The sequence below is a fragment of the Heliangelus exortis genome, chromosome 1, assembly GCF_036169615.1.
Source record: "Heliangelus exortis chromosome 1, bHelExo1.hap1, whole genome shotgun sequence".
In the NCBI taxonomy this organism is placed as follows: domain Eukaryota; kingdom Metazoa; phylum Chordata; class Aves; order Apodiformes; family Trochilidae; genus Heliangelus; species Heliangelus exortis.
Window position 1 is genome coordinate 22,473,088 of NC_092422.1, and position 16,511 is coordinate 22,489,598.

Consider the following 16,511-nt stretch of genomic DNA (forward strand, 5'->3'; position numbering starts at 1 on the left):
AAGAGGTGTGGTAAATTACTTTTTAAAATCCAGATTGGTAGCTATTCCTATACTGTGTGTTATGGTTCAAAGTGGAATAAATTTTATAGTGTTTCTTTGTCTTATATTGTTTGAGAGACCTGAGCAGTTTTAAACAATAGATCTTCCTTCTTTATATATCTGTGAATGTACAGATAAAGTGCTATCCCTAGAATGAAAACATACTTTGAAACGTGCTTAGTTAAATGGATTTTCATTTTTGTAAATACTTGAAGTTTGTCTGTGCTCAATAATAAATGTTAATAAAGGTATCTTACTAGCTGCCAAAAATGTGTTCACTGCCTGGAACAGCACCTCATGGAAAACTGAGATGCTGTTTTCCTGACCAACCAGCTATTCCCAGTTTATATATGGTATTCATATGGCATTAAAGAAAAGTTAAATTAGGGGTTGTAAACTGCTGATGAGTGAATAAAGCTGAGCCCTCAAATGCTGTGTTTGTGTGGTTTCTACATGACTCTTGACCTCAGTATTTGAGACTAATTGTGTTACTTAGAATGGAATTTCAGGTGCATTCATTGCAATCTTTCTTTTCTACAGGCCCATGCTAAAGTCTGGCATCTCTACAATGACCATTTTCGTCCAACTCAGAGAGGAAAAGTGTCCATTGCCCTTAGCTCCCACTGGATAAAACCTCAACGTATGACTGAAAAAAACATAAAAGAATGTCAAAAATCCCTCGATTTCGTGCTTGGCTGGTTTGCTAAGCCCATATTTATTGATGGTGACTATCCAGAGAGCATGAGGAGCAACCTCTCGTCTCTGCTGCCTGAATTCACTGAAGCTGAGAAGAATTACATCAAGGGGACAGCAGACTTTTTTGCTCTTTCTTTTGGAGCTACTCTGAGTTTCCAGCTCTTGGATTCCCACATGAAATTCCAGCAGTTGGAATCAATAAGCCTGCGGCAGCTCCTGTACTGGATAAGGAGTGAATATAACAACCCCCAGATATTCATTGTGGAGAACAGCTGGTTTGTTGCTGGGAGCACCAAGAGAGATGATGCCAAATATATTTACTATCTCAAAAAGTTCATTATGGAAACTTTAAAAGGTAGGCCCGAGGCTGTATTAATAAATGATTGACAAAATCATAATGCAAAATAGCCTGCAAAGACTCGTGAAAGGAACAGGGTGAAAACTAAGTTGGGTCTTTAACATTCACCTTGGCATTTGTGAAGTCTCCAAATCCTTTTCCTGGGTTTGTTCTCCTCAGCTCTTGACAGCCTTAGTATTTGGTGAGCTTGATGATGCTGTCTTTGAACTCAGTAGGAAAATTTCTACAGCCTGTGGTGGGAGGACTTGCCAATTGTGTGAACTATAATTTCAATGGTCTTAGGGAAGTTTTACCATGTTATTTATTAATAGTTGCTTTCCATATTTGAGATGCATGACTGCATATATACAAAAATTAAGAATATATGTGTGGGAAGGTAAATACTATGCAAGAGGAGTTTCAGTGAAGATAATAGAAGGCTGAAAAAACACATCTTTAAAGGAAATTGGAACCTTTTCATTCTGTATCTCAGTGTTTCTGTTGCACAAATTTTACATTGGTACAGCTCTGGACATCAGTCACAATAATATGAATTTATATAATTTTAAGCTGAACTGTGTGTTTGAGGTTATATAATACAAAATATTTAAATTACTAACCTACCTTTTTTTTTCTGAACATAAGAGAAATACATTACCTTCTATGAGAGTTATTTTCTATTTTCCCATTTGCTTATGGCAAACCAGATTTTTTTAATCATAGTTCCTATTTCTACTTTTATTGTCTTTTAATTTCTTAATTTACAGTTTAATAATTTATTTGCTTGTCTACACTTCACTGTTCTAGTTTTAAAAACAATATTATTGTAGCTATTTGTTCAAATGAGATAGCCATTACATTACCATTTTTGTACAGGAGATGGGCAAAAATGGCTTTCATTTATTCTTGGTACTCATCAAGATACAGAGGAGTGCCACATTTGTTTCATCTGCTATTCCAGAAACCTTAGTATTGCAAATAAATGAAAAGGTGAATAAATACATGAGCCAATGCATCCAAAATGGGAAGAATGCAATGCAAAGGGTTAGTGACTATTGCAAAGACAATATTGCTGGTTTACATGAAATTGAAGTGCTGATGTAGGTGCTCATACTGACACTGATGCTGTAGACAAGCTCTGTCCATCTTTTTTTTTTTTTTTTCCTTCATTTTTGGCTGTTGGAAGGGATCTCTTTATTTGCAATTCACAGCCCTAAATCATTTTACTATTTAATATTATTGACCCTTTTTTTTCCCTTTCCCCCTATATTTAGGGTTGAATAGAGTAAATAATATAAAGTAGTTAAATATTCTAACTACATTTGGTTGGAGATGTCTTCTGCATAGCTGAGTATCTAGGGTCATGTTCACTTCCCAACTCTGTGTCTGGGAAGAGTAAATTGATTTTTCCTTTAAAATGGAGCATGTTGACAAGGGAGGTGTGGAGGGTCCCCTGTGCCACGGTGGCTGTCCCAGGGCTGAGGTCATTATCTGGGGGGTGAGCAGGTCTTAATTCAAAGAATCTTAAGGACAACAGGAACAGGCAGACCCCTGACAAGCTGGGACTGAGCTAATCACAGGTATGTCCAGAGGAAAAACACAGATCCTTGGCCACCTTCCACATGGAATCAGGTTCTGTGGGCTTCACACATCTCTCACCTTCACTCCCTGTTGGAAAGCATCTGAGCAGAGCATTTTATGGACTTGTGTTTGATACTTAGAGGTCTTCCAGTTTTCCTTGGACTATTCTATACCAGTGAGCTAAACAAAGAGTGTACTGAAGTGCTGTTAATTTTTAACCCAGTTCTGCCCTGCACAGTAGCACATTTCTAGGCATGCAGTTGGGGGATTGCCCAGTTATTTCCAGTAGGCAGCATGGACAGGGCCATTTGGTTGCAGAAGCAAGGACAGTTTAGGTTTCAGTCAGCCTGGCTTGGAGACCAACAGACATAAAAAAGGGGGGAGACGGATAAAGAAAGAAGTAAAAAGTAAAAAAGAAACAAAAAAAACCCCAGTCAAACCTAATAAGCCCAAATATTTTTATTGTGTTTTTTCAGCAACATGCAATCCATGCAGGATATTATATTTGAGACTTGCAAACCTTTTTGGAATTTCTAAAATTTTTCAAGTTATTTCTTGCATAGGTGACACATAAAAGTGAATGCATTTTTTTTAAAGGAAGATTTGAGGATAAATTTAATGAGGTGCTGAGGAAGTGTGGGAGTGCTGATTGATTACTTACCAAAGGGATGAGATGCTGTTCAAAGAGAAATTCTCAGACATCATTTCATAAAATGGACCTGTATTGGGTTTTACTGCTGTCATGGCAGGTGTCATCATGGATGAATGCAAAGGTTGGAAAAATACTGGAATTTGCCAGACACAAAAGTATGATGCCTTTAAGAGGAAAACTGCTCCATTTCCTTAGATATTTTCTCATGACCTCTGATAGAAACTGGGCCAAATTTATTCCTTATTTATCTGCAGTTCATTTAATTGATTCAAAGAGAGCTATAATCAAGAGTCCATGTGGTCCTTCATAACTAATTGTAATGAGGTACATTAATAAAACTGGGAAATAAGGATCTTGAGATTTTGGTTGCCTGAAGTAATGCTTTCAGTGTTACTAGGCTAGAAAATATTATGTTCAGTCAGTAGGCAGTTCAGGTTGACAGAAGATAAAGAATAATAAAGATAAAGTCTGCTGGCTATGGAGCCAAACTCAAGTTCAAAAGAGCATTTAGGAATGTGCTTAAATGTATTGCAGAATTAGGGTGGGTCTAATTATGTAATTAGCATAAGCACACTCCTTTGTGCTTTTCTGAAGCTGAGCTTTGCCCAGGAACATTTTACTGAATCTCCATACAATTGAAAGTGAGTATCACTTGGATCTCAAAATAAAACTGTAAAGCTGGCAATACTAAGAGATGCCAGTAGACCCTGATCTTAACCTACAAAGTGTGTGGTGATTCTTAGAAGTCTTAACAGTTAACCTGGAATGTATACATATTTTTAGAAAGCCTTAAACGTTTAAGATGGAAAACAATATGCCTTAAAAGATCTAAGGAGGCAGAATTATCAAATAAAGATGGTGTTCTTGCATTATCACTTCTACTTAAAATCCTTGGTAATAAAAATTTACCAGCGTAGGGTTTTTCCTATATGTATTTGTAGAGGAGAGAAAGGATCAAAAAGAGTGTAACTTTTATTTGCATGCAGGGTAGTGCTGTATTAACTGCACTGAGGCTGCCCCAGAGTGAGTTGCAGGGTGTGCTTAGCAGAGTGCAGTGAGTGCAGTTCCCAGCTCAGCTCCTGAAAATGGTCCAAGCTCTGAGGCTGAGGCTGGGCTTGCCTAATTAACAGCACTTCTCAAATCACTGCTGCATTGCTACTCTTTCTAAATCTGCCTTGTTTAAAGCCAAGCCAGGTACCTCTGCTGCCATGCCCAGTGCACCCTGAATGCCTTTGAATATTGTCCCTGCAAAGGCTTTGAGGCAGTCCCTGAGATGCTTATCTGACCTATTGCATGGTTCTTCCTCATGAGCACTGCAAACACTGCTGGTATGGTGTTATCTACGGAGGGAAAATGAACACTGTGATATGTTTGGTTTTGTTCTTTCCTCAGCTATCAGGTATGATGGAGTTAATGTGTTTGGCTACACAGTCTGGTCCCTCCTGGATGGCTTTGAATGGCACAGGGGATACAGCATTCGCCGTGGGTTGTTTTATGTTGATTTCCAAAGCCACGACAAGAAGCTGATGCCCAAATCTTCTGTCTTGTTCTACCAAAAGCTGATAGAAAAGAATGGCTTCCCACCTTTGCCTGAAAACCAGCCAATAGAAGGGATTTTTCCTTGTGGCTTTGCTTGGGGGATTGTTGACAACTACATTCTGGTGAGTCTGATGATAAAGCCAACAGGTTGCCCAGCCAGCTCAATGAAAGAAATTACCCCAGTGTTGCAAGGAGATGGGTACCAGGCTTTTGTACCAAACACTGTGTCCTTTGGCCTTCACTAGACTTTCTGTGCATCACCAAGCAGATTCAGTCAGCTTGAGACTCTATAAATAACATTTTAGAAAAACATACAGAAACTGAAAGGGGCCTGATGTTCTTCTTCCCTGGGTGTATGAGGTGACCAGCTGCTGGAAGCCAGTCCTTTTTGAATGGAAGTTGATTAGATCTGCTGAAGCATAGTTCCAAATCTGGTTTATGAAATGGAAATATTGCTGCTTTTTCATATCCATAATTTTAATGGTAATATAGCAGTCTGCTGTGATAATGCATGTTTCAGAAAACATGTTTCTACATCTTATGCATATATATTTTTTTAAAAAAGTAAACAATATTAGATACAGATGAAAGTCCCCTATTCCTTCTTTGTCATTTTATGTATTACTGTGTCTGACAAAGGCCTTCAGTCCCCCTGGATAGCACTTAGCTAGATTATGGATCCAATTTATAGCTTTATTGCTATAAAGCTCCTTATTTCAACTGAACCTGATACTTTGGGAGAACCTTTCAGATTTTAAGACTTTATAGCATGTGTAAAAATTGGAGTTTAGTTATGGTCTCTGTAACAGTTCCTGTAATTCTCAGATGCTGTTTTGGCTTGCAGGGCTTCCCTAACCACAGTGAAGAGTTGAGTTGCAGTTAAATTCAACAATGAGGCTGGATCCAAGAACAGAATTTTCAGTTTAGATTTTCCACAAGGCAGAGTCTTCTTAAGGCTAGAACATAGGGGATTTCCTTGTTTTTTATCTCTCCAAAAGTAAGATCTGACTTACATCTCTTGAAAAATGCTGCAGCTGCCTTACCTGATACACTCACTTCCAAAATATTTAACAGTCATTATCCTCCTAGCTCCTACATGGGATAGGGATTGGAAATGGTATGGCCTTTGGGATCAATAACAATTATGAAGCTGCAGGTCAGTCAGCCTAGGACAGTTAAAAAATCCCTTCCACCCTCAAAACCTTCCAAACTGAGTATTTTCTTTTCAGAGGGCATTCAAACATTTTGTGCTCTAAGGCTTGGGCAGTGTGATTTGCAGATGCATCACAGTGGAAAAACTCTTTTGACAACATTCCCACAGTATTAGTGGCAATGCATGCTTTAGTAATCTACAAGGGACAATTCTCCAGGAAAGCAATTTCCCTCAGACATGTTGTTTTTTTATTGCTTGCTTCTACAAGCACAGTACTGACCTCTCCGGAGAAAACAGCAACTGATTTTCACCAGCTCCTCTATACAGTCTGCAGAGCCCCAGCTACAAGTTGAACACTGGTTGTAGGCTGACACCTGCTTTTCAAACAGAGGGCAGGACAAGGAAATCTGAACTCAGGGGAAACCTTTCCAAAAAGAAAAAAAAAAAAGTTAAAAATGGAAAAAAGGACAAATAAATACTTGTGGGACCAGTTTGTTTCAGTTTGGATCGTTCTAAAGTATGAATGAGTATGAATACACTGTGCATTATCTTAAGTAATGAACTTTTCTAGTCCTTGCTGTGTTTCTGGTATTCATTAAAAAATTAAAGTATAATTCTGTTGGTCTCTGAGAAGATGATCTTCTGCTGTACCCAGTATGTCATACAGGCAATTCTGATCTAAGAAGCCCTAAATACTTAAAGGAAATAAATGCATTTGGTGTTGGAGTGACATACGCAGAGACACCCATACCCCCCAAAATTGATTCAGACATCAACAGCCTGCTGAAATAGCCTGGAAATGAGTTCAGTATGAGTTAAATAAGAAAGAAGATGTCTTTAGCAAGAAGAAAAAAATTTGCTTTTTAACTGAATCCGTGCTAAAAATCAAGTGCTAAGCATTACTCATCTTTCATCGCAGTCAGGAAAGATCTGAACACAGAAGTGGTGTTGCATTCATTATTTATTTTACTGTGTTCAGGAGTGGTCTTGAAACAGAAGTCACTGGGTAATTTAGAACAGACTGTCTCTCTGTAGCTCCTCTGTGTAGCTTCTTAATGTTGAAAGGAAAACAGTTTAAAAATTACTGTAGTCTTTGCTGAAGAGCTGCTTCTCTGGAGATCTCCTGCAGGCTCATACCTGAGCAGTCCCTTGTTTCCCATACTGACTGGGGAATAAAGAGAAGCTCCAAACATGGTGACCATTAGCATAAGCTTGTCTGGAAAGCAGGATGAAAATTGTGTAAAGATTTGGCACTTTTCTGGGGTTGCATGTTAACAGATTATGAATACATTCATATGAGCAGGTGATGTTATCATGTCAGAGGTGTGAGAGAGGTGCTAAATGCAATGTTTTGACTTAGGATATTCTGTCACTACATTGTGCCTGATGGTTATGATGCTCCCACCTACCTAGAACAAACAGCTTGAATCTGGTTTGTTTCTTATTCTGTGTAGGTAGACACGACCCCCGCCCAGTTTCTTGACTCCAGTGTTTATGTGTGGGATGTTCACCAGACAAAGAAACTGATTAAATTGGATGGAGTTTTCACCTCGAAACGCAAGCGTCACTGTGTTGACTTTGCTGCTATCAGGCTCCAGATCTCTCTTCTGCAGGAAATGCATGTCACACACTTCCATTTTTCACTGAAATGGTCTTTAATCCTTCCTTTAGGTAACCTTTCTCTCATCAACCACACACTTGTGCATTATTATCAGTGTTTTGCTGGCGAACTTCTCAGAGTTAACATAACTCCTGTTGTTGCTTTGTGGCAACCTATGGCTGAGAATCAAGAGCTTCCTGTTTCTCTTGCCAAGTATGGAGCTTGGGAAAACCCAGAAACCATTCAGGCTTTTGTTGAGTATGCCAGATTCTGCTTTGCGAGTCTTGGAAACCACATCAAATTTTGGATCACAATGAATGAACCTCCTGTGAAAAACCTGACATACAGTGCAGGGCACAACCTGTTGAAAGCCCACGCGAAAACGTGGCATCTTTATGACAAAGAATTCAGGAGAACTCAGAAGGGTAAAATATCAATAGCTCTGCAAGCTGACTGGGTAGAACCAGCTTGTCCCTTTTCCAGGAACGACCAAGAAGTTGCTGACAGAATTTTAGAGTTTGACATTGGTTGGCTTGCAGAACCCATCTTTGGGAATGGTGACTACCCACAGGTGATGAGAGCGTGGCTTCACAGAAGGAACAGTGTTGACCTGTATAATTTCCACTTGCCTTATTTCTCAGAAGATGAAAAGAAGTTAATCCAGGGCTCATTTGATTTTTTTGCTCTGAGTCACTACACTACCACCCTTGTGGGCTGGGAGAAAGAAGATGCACTAAAATATGACCACTATCTTGAAGTTCAAATGCTCAATGATATCACTTGGCTGCACTCCCCCAACAGAGCCCCAGTAGTGCCCTGGGGACTGCGTAAGCTGCTCAAGTGGGTTAAAACAAAGTATGGCAATGTCCCAATTTTTGTTATGGCTAATGGAATTGATGATGACCAGAATATGGTGCACGATAAGCTCAGAGTGTATTACATACAGAATTACATCAATGAAGCTTTAAAAGGTAAGGAACTGTAGATGGTTTGTATGTCCCAGATCCCGGTATTAGAATAGACTGTGTGACAGAGCATATTTAACTTGTAAAAAACCAGATTCTGTGCAGAATACTCCATAAATGAGATGTTATTACAGCATACAAGGTGCTTTTACCTTTGACTGATGATTGATTGGTGTTTTTAAACATCAGGAAGACTGACCTTGCACATATTCTGCATAAGACAGCAGGAGAACTTCTTTGTGGATTCAAGAAATTTGTGTAGATGTTCTGACAATAGCTCCACATATATTTAGTAAAATTTTCTTCTTATTTGACTTCTACTGTTGTTTTGCTTTGTTGCTTCTTTTCACTGATGTGCCTCAGGGCTGGGTCTGAGTTCTGTTCCTCAGCTGTCTCTGTATCTTATCCAACAGTGATCTTCATAATAATTCAGCTATCTACCTCACTATGCTGTTTCCTGGACTCCTTCCTGCTACTCAAAACCCAAACCAGTCTTTTTCTCTGTCTCAAAGATTCATAAATTATAAGGCAAAAAGGAGGCATTTTGAGTCATCCAGTAGCATATACAACACACTTTCTTAAGAGGAGGCAAAGAGACAAATGAGAGTTTTTACTGATGAAAAATCTGCATCTCACTCTAAGCTGTTGCAGTGGCTAAGTATTTATTGCTTTTTTATATGTGTGTATACAGATATAAAAATCTTACTTCTAATACTAATTTATTTAGCTTCAGCTTTGAGCCATTTTGTTGTACATTTCCATGTATTTTACCTGCGTAGGTATTCACAGACAGAAAGCAAGCTCTCTCTCATTTATCTCTTTGATAAATAGCACAGACAAAGCTCTTTGTGCCCCTTACTATAAAAATGAACTAAAAGGTTCATTTAGAACCTTTCAATTATTAAGCTTTTTCCCATTTGCTGGCATTCTTGAGAGGGTCAGCCCAGACCTGGACACACTATTTCTGCCACAACCACAGCTGCATCTCAGGCAGGTATAATGTAACCTCCTAACCTTTTGCTCCTATTTTATACATCTAAGCAGCCCATCAGCCCTTTTAGCCACAGCAGCAAATTTCAAACTCAGTTTATGATTCCTGCCTCCCAGGCAGAACTTCCTCTACCAAAGTGTGGTCTGCTTGTTTTCTTTTTGACATCCTCGTATTTGGTCATGTTCAAATGTCAGTCACTTGACTGTGCAGAGCTACCTACACTTGATAAATTATATCCCTAATTCTTGTGTTACTTTCAAATTTTGTGAAAAATTGTTTTAATTAAACAAAATAAAATATATATATATATAAAATATATATATATATATATATTAAAAACCATTAAATATCTTAATCCTAAGAGCCAGTCTCCATGGCCATGGTAGAAATATGCCTACTGTGACATTTACTCACCTGCAATTACATATCTAGATTTTCTAGTCCTATTTCAGACCAGTTGAAATCTTTTTATCATGGGCTCCCCTTGACCTTGTAACTTTCTATTTTCTTGATCCAAATGCCATATAATACCAAGTCAGTTGCCTTGTGAAGTTCTAAGTTTATTAGATCAAACATCATTACTCTCATTGATCTCATAAAAAAGATGGCAAGTTAGTTTGACAAGACTTATTTTTCATAAAGCAAAGGTGGTTTGCATAAGTCAGATATCTCTCCTGTAATTCTTCTTTATCAACCCTTACATAACCTATTTTGCCCTTTTGCTAGGTTGTGAAGGATGGCTGGCAGTTCCATAATTTGCTAGGTCACCCTGTCCATTCTGTTATGTATTGGCTTTAATGTCCTCCTCTGTAATTTCCACCTGCATGTTTTCTGCATCTGCAGTTAAAAAACCAAATCTTGGCTACATTTCAGCTCATGGTTTCAGTCTCCATTTCCTGTGTTGCTTCTTTCCTACCTACCACTCTACCATGGGAGTTCTTGGCACTTCTGTTTTCAAAGCTTGAAGAGATATGGGCTTTTCTCACAGTTCCCATTAGCCAGAACACCTGGACAGCCCCTTGTTTTTTAGTGAACTTTGTTCTTTGCACTGTTCTGGTACCAGTCACTTCCTTCTCATCTCTTCTATCCAGAAATTGCTCCTATATTTTTCAACTTAGCCATCAGCTGCAGGCCATATGTTCCTGTCTTTCCACCTTCTTTGTCACCACCACCAACTAGCCCTAATACTTGCTCTGAAGGTCACTCTCCCACTTATAGTATGAGTAGAGCCCTCCCTGGTGTTTAGCCTGTTGCTAATTCCAACTTTTCAATTCTCTTTCCTTCTCCCACTGGTATTATGCTTTTGTCCATCTTGTCCTTATACAGGGAGCAAACTCTTAACCTTGGCATCGTGTTTGATTCAGGTTTCTCCAAAAATTGCATTTGTTCTGCAAGACTCCCTGCACTAACTGAGATGAATTGCAAATCTGATGTCTTTATCCCAGTGTCATGCTGGAGAGGAGTAAGAGGGTATTTGATACATGTGTGCTCTCATCTTAAAGTTCCTATTGTGCCTTCTTCCTCCACCTGGTTCCAGGGACTGCTCGTGGCAGCATCTGTGCATGTACTGTTCCCCACCTTTTTTTTTTTCCAAGGGAGCCAATAGGCATATGCAGATAAACAACTCCAAAATATAGTGTGGGACTTTGGACTTGGGGTGTATTGTTAAATGCTTTGTCCACTGTTTAAATATATCTTTGACAACTGAAAGAAAGAGAACAGCAGTAACCATTTATGTAACACCATTAAATCCACATGCAGTTTTAAAAATAAAAACTAATTATCCTGGGTTGCGGCTCTGTAAAAGGGCAGGTAAATATTATTTAATTTCATACATGAAAAGCTGGTTAGAGGTGCTAAATGTCTTGAATGTGGCTGCAGAAAGAATTCTTTCCAGAGGCATATGAAAACTCAGCAATTGATAGCTTTCAGTCCTGTGTTCATCTGTGAGAAACTTGGTTTAATTTCTTAAAAATAGTGGTTTTGTGAGATAAAGTGTTACAGTTTCTGTTTGCTACTGTGGATTGATTGCTTTGGTAGAGCAGGACTGATGGTTTAAGGTTAATGCTCCAGCTGCAGGACATTTTCCAGCAGCCAAATAAGCAACATGGATTGTGGAGATGTTCTCAATGAAGACTAAGAGAGGTCATCTTAGAGCAGAAACTGGGTTCAATAACAAGAGCAGACTATGATCTGCATGAAGTTGCACTGGTGATATCCCAGTGTGTGACCTTATCATGGGTGCCTTTTCCTGCTGTCACTGTACCTTTGCCTAGAGGGAAGTGCATCCTGTTGTCCTGCTTTCCTTGGCTGTCCCCATCTGGAGGTGTCCTGCAAGGGAGAGAGAGCAACCCGAGTAACAGGCTGCAGAAATCCACACGCAGGAAAACCAAAATCCTGTCAACTTTCATGCATAAAAAAGAGAGCCAGCTTTTCATGATAGGCTCCATGCTGATCACTAAACACACTTATCCACTCACAGCTGTGTTTACCAAGCACAAGGAAATAAATTGCAGGATATTCACAGATCACACTGGCTGGCAGTGGCTGACAGATTCTTATGCTTTATGAGAAGCACTTCATAGATGTTCATGTATCTCACCTTGTTCTGGGGAAGATAAGAGCAGGTTTAGCATCTCCCTGCCCCTGCATTGTGGCATATGGAACTGCTCTTGAATGACAATTTATTAATTTTCTCAACCTCTTGTATTCTTTTTCAGCTCACACCTTGGATAATGTTAACCTGCAAGGGTATTTTGTCTATTCCTTTAATGACAAGACTGCTCCTCAATATGGTCTCTACAGTTATGTTGCAAATCAGTATGAGCCAAAGCCTTCTATGAAACATTACAGAGAAATAATTGACAGCAATGGTTTTCCTGGTCCTGAAACTCCTGAGCTGCTGTGCCCAGAAGATGTTTCTTCGTGTCCTGAATGTCACTTCTTCCAAGCCAGAAAATCACTGTTAGCCTTTATCTCCTTCATATTTGTTGCTTTTATTGTTACTTTATTCTTCATTACTTACTACTCCAAGAAGGTGGAAAGAAGGTATAAATAGAGCTGCTCCTTTGAATACATAACTTACTGCCCTTTCTCTTGCATTCCCTTGGGAAATTTGAAATGAGAACATACCACATTGTGATTGCTTCAGCACTAGGAAGGCATTTACATTGCCTTATACTTCAGGGCATTGACACTGAGAAGAGATTGGTAGCACATGGCTTCCAGATACAGTTTTCTCTTGCTTAGTTGATCATTTGGCTGATGACCAGTCCCTCATCCCTAGGGCTGGAGCTAGCTCACAACTTATCCTGGGACCTTTTTTTGAGCAGATGCTTTCCCCTCCTTCGTTTTGCCTTGTTGAGTTGGACAGGTAAAAGGATGTTTTGAAGATATGGGGTGATGAAAAAGTCTGAGTGTCAAATTCTCCAAGAGAAGACTGGGGAGAAACAAAATAGTTTACTTTTCCAAGCTGGGGTTTAATGCTGATCCTGCATGATCAGAGCCAACACAAGACTGGAGCAGAGGTCATGATGGGGCAGACAGAAAACTGCACAAAGCAGCAATAGGGAAAGGGATATTTCCTTTCCTAAAAGCAGATGCAAAGGGAAGAATAGGGCAGCAGGACTGTGTGCTGGTGGGAGTTCTCAGTAAAGCAGTTAGCTACTACCCAGGCTGTGGATGGCTGTGTCTGACTTCAAGGTGTCATTGGGGAATTTTAGCTAAAGGAACTGTGTCTTTTTCAGTGGGGAAAGCAGCAGGGGTATGTCAGGGCTAGCAGGGGTCTTGCCATCTGATGGAGAGAGGTGGGGAAGGTGAAAGGGCTTCTCTTTGATTTTCTCAGTGAAAAAAGCAGAGAGCAGGAACTGGGATTTCTTTGATGTTTCAGCTGCAGGAAAACTGTGTGCCTGACCCTGTGCCCACAGACACAGCAGGGTTGGGACACCTCATTTCAGCACTTCTTGCAGCAGGTTGCACACAGCTCTGGCACTCCGCTGCTGCCCAGCTGATTACCTGCTGGAAACTCGTGGGTAATTTACTAAGATGCTCTCTGCATGCTATTTGTGTTGAGTATCTGTGTTGTGTTGAGCCTTTAAATCTCAGCATTTTGGTCTAATAATCTGCACTTTATTGCTGCTTTTGCCAGAATCTGAGATAATGGAGCCGCTGGTCTGAGCCTCTTCCAGGTTAGCTGAAGGGTCACCTTTGAGCAACTGGGTCTGGCCCTGCCAGCATTTAGTCCCAAAATATTACTTAATGTCTGCAGGCCTCTCATTTTTCTCCCAACTAAGTAAGTAACAAAAAATATTAGTAGCAATGTTTATGAGTAAAAATTGAGAGAATGGAAGAAACCCCTATGATATTTTGCCTGCCTTGTGAATCACATTAGGGGTGTCCATGGGATAAAGCACTGAGGTGATTTTCCTCCACTCTCTAACTCTAGGCTGGTATTGCCTTTAGCTGTAATTGTCTTTTTATTGTTATGTGAATAATGTCAGTCACTGGAAAGAATATTTTAAAGGAAATGTGTTCTGTGTTAATTAAGAATTATTTGTCTACTAAAGGTGATTATATTGTGTTAAATGTGATGTTTATCTACTAGTTGACTAGTAGATGACTAAATGACCTCCCAGGGTTTCTTTCAACCTGAATACTCTATGATTCTGTGATTTTTAATGTAAATTAAAACTTAGATATGAAATACAATTTTAATTTGTAACTTAAGATCATATTTTTTCTTAAATAACCCGTAGAAATAGAAAAGAATTAGTATCTTACCATAATGATTAATATATTTGTCCTCTAGTTCCAGTCTTAAAAAGGTCTGTCTTTGCACTAATGTATATTTTGGTATCAAGATTAAGGAAAATTCAGGGTAGATGGGGGTAAATTTTTTACATATATCAAAAATATATGTAAAAAATATTTATAGCCTGATAGAACTTGCTGAAGAAGAGCAGATTTTACACTGCTGTATGTTTATGCATTGATGCCTGGCACAGTGTGGATTAGGAAGAAACAGTTCTCCTTAAATGTGTGAAATGCCAAATGGCTTTCTTCATGGCATGGCAATGAAGCACCTTGCAATCACTCCAGTAGGAAGATACCTTCACGGTAAGGTCACAAAAAGTGACATTCATTTACTACAAAAGGTAGCCAGATCATGCCTACCTTGTTTGTTATGTGTGTGTGTATATTGGAATTATTTTGCTGGTGGTGAAACACAAAAAGTCTGGAGCTGATGTTTCTGAGAAGCTGTGTGTCTGTTCCTCCCCTGGGCTTGGGGTCTGGGCAGGACAAGTCCAGCAGGACACCGGTGCTGTGCCAGTGGGCCTGAGCCCATCCCCGACACTTCACTGACCCATAACCATCCAGCCAGGTGCTGCCTTGTCCTGTTTAGTGGCCCAGGGCAATGTGTGAAGCAGCAGTCTGAGCAGGGAGGAGATGCTGCAGGCTCTTCCCGCAGAGGCTGGGTGATATGTAGCCACCGGCAGGCAGATGGCACCAGCTGGATATCTAATTTGTAGGTAAATTGGGATTTGTTGCGACGAAGCTGTATGATCGCATTCCCCCGTGATGCCGTGGCCCAGAGAAATAACTCAGCCTTTGGTGCTCTTCCTTTGCGAAGAGATTTGAGACCTCCCAGCAGAGCAGTGAGGGGCTGGAGCTGGGCACAGCAGCTGGCAAAGCTTTCTCCTGAGCCGCCGGCCCGCGGTGCCACCCTGGTGCTCCCAGGGTGATCTGAGTAAGGATGGGCCAGGGAAAGTAGAGGCTGGTCTGATGGGGACAATGGCATGGGCTCTGCCTCGGGAATCTGCTGCATTTTCTGTAATCAGGGGCCAGCGTGAGTTTCTTGTCGATCTTTGAAAAAAAAAAAAAAAAAAAAAAAAAAAAAAAAAAAAAATCACAGTCCAATAACAACAAAAAAGCCCTTGAATAGGCAAAGATTAGGTACCTGTCCAAGGAGAATTGCTGTGTGCTCATGCAAACTGATGCAGTAATCACCTCCTGCCATCAGGCTGGGGGCCGTGGGACACTTCTCCTGTTTGATAGCCATTTGTGAGCAGTGATCTGGCACTTCCCTGCCATCATCTGCACATCTAGAGCAGAAACACCGACCATAGAGAGGGCTTTAAGCAGGGGGGACTCCACACTCAGGCTGCAGGCAGCTCTGGCATGGTATTTGCTGAAGCACAAGCAGAGTCTGAATATGATGGATGTTAACATGCAGCATCCTAAGTTGACTGATTTCTTGATTTTAGCCATGTTTCTAGGATGAAATAGCGTTGCCACTTTGCTCATTGCCTCAGATTAGACATGCTGTAAAATGCAGAGATGTATTTTAATTCAAAATATTTTGTGGTATCAATGCAAAGCTTCTGTTTAATTTATTGAAAATCTTGTGCAGTATGACTGTGGGAAGGATGTCTTTCCTAAAAGAAAGAATGACAAGTATATTATTTTTATGCAATCTCAGAAATGAAATAAAGATACTGTACATAACAAACTGCAATGTGATTTTATTGTTTAATCTGTCCAATCTCTCTGTTTGCAACATGAAGTGCAAAGTACCTCCTAAGCATAACCTTAGGAGAGGCTGTTATGGTAACTCTTAAAGAAATTTGTGTCCCTGTTTGTTTTTCCAGTGCCACATAAATAACTGTAACTTTTGTTGAAGTTTGCTGGGGCCTATGTCTAAACAGAGCTTTTTCCAACAGACCTAGGGCTTTGGAGGAATTTTGGTTCTTCAAATTTTGGGTTTGTTTTTTTTTTTGAGAGTGACTAGTGCTATTTAAAAAGCCAATGGAAGTAGCCATATATAATGCAGTAGCACTGCAGTAAATATGACAGCTCTTCCAGGGAAGTTACTCACAGGCTTGGAGGATTTTGTCAGCATAGCTGTGGCTCTAAGCAGTCAGTCGGTGGCATCTTTATTAAACATCCCAAGGAAAGTAAG

General features: G+C 39.9%; 1 protein-coding gene across 1 annotated transcript in view; it reads left to right on the forward strand.

Annotated features, from left to right (window-relative positions):
* Positions 1-16,061, forward strand: part of KL (klotho) — a 48,211-nt gene extending 32,150 nt beyond the window's left edge. The window contains exons 2-5 of the mRNA XM_071737300.1: positions 580-1,090; positions 4,698-4,966; positions 7,452-8,568; positions 12,274-16,061. Of these exons, the coding sequence (XP_071593401.1) occupies positions 580-1,090; positions 4,698-4,966; positions 7,452-8,568; positions 12,274-12,611 (2,235 nt within the window). The 3' untranslated portion in view covers positions 12,612-16,061. The remainder of the gene's footprint in view (positions 1-579; positions 1,091-4,697; positions 4,967-7,451; positions 8,569-12,273) is intronic.
* The last annotated feature ends 450 nt before the right edge of the window (positions 16,062-16,511 follow it).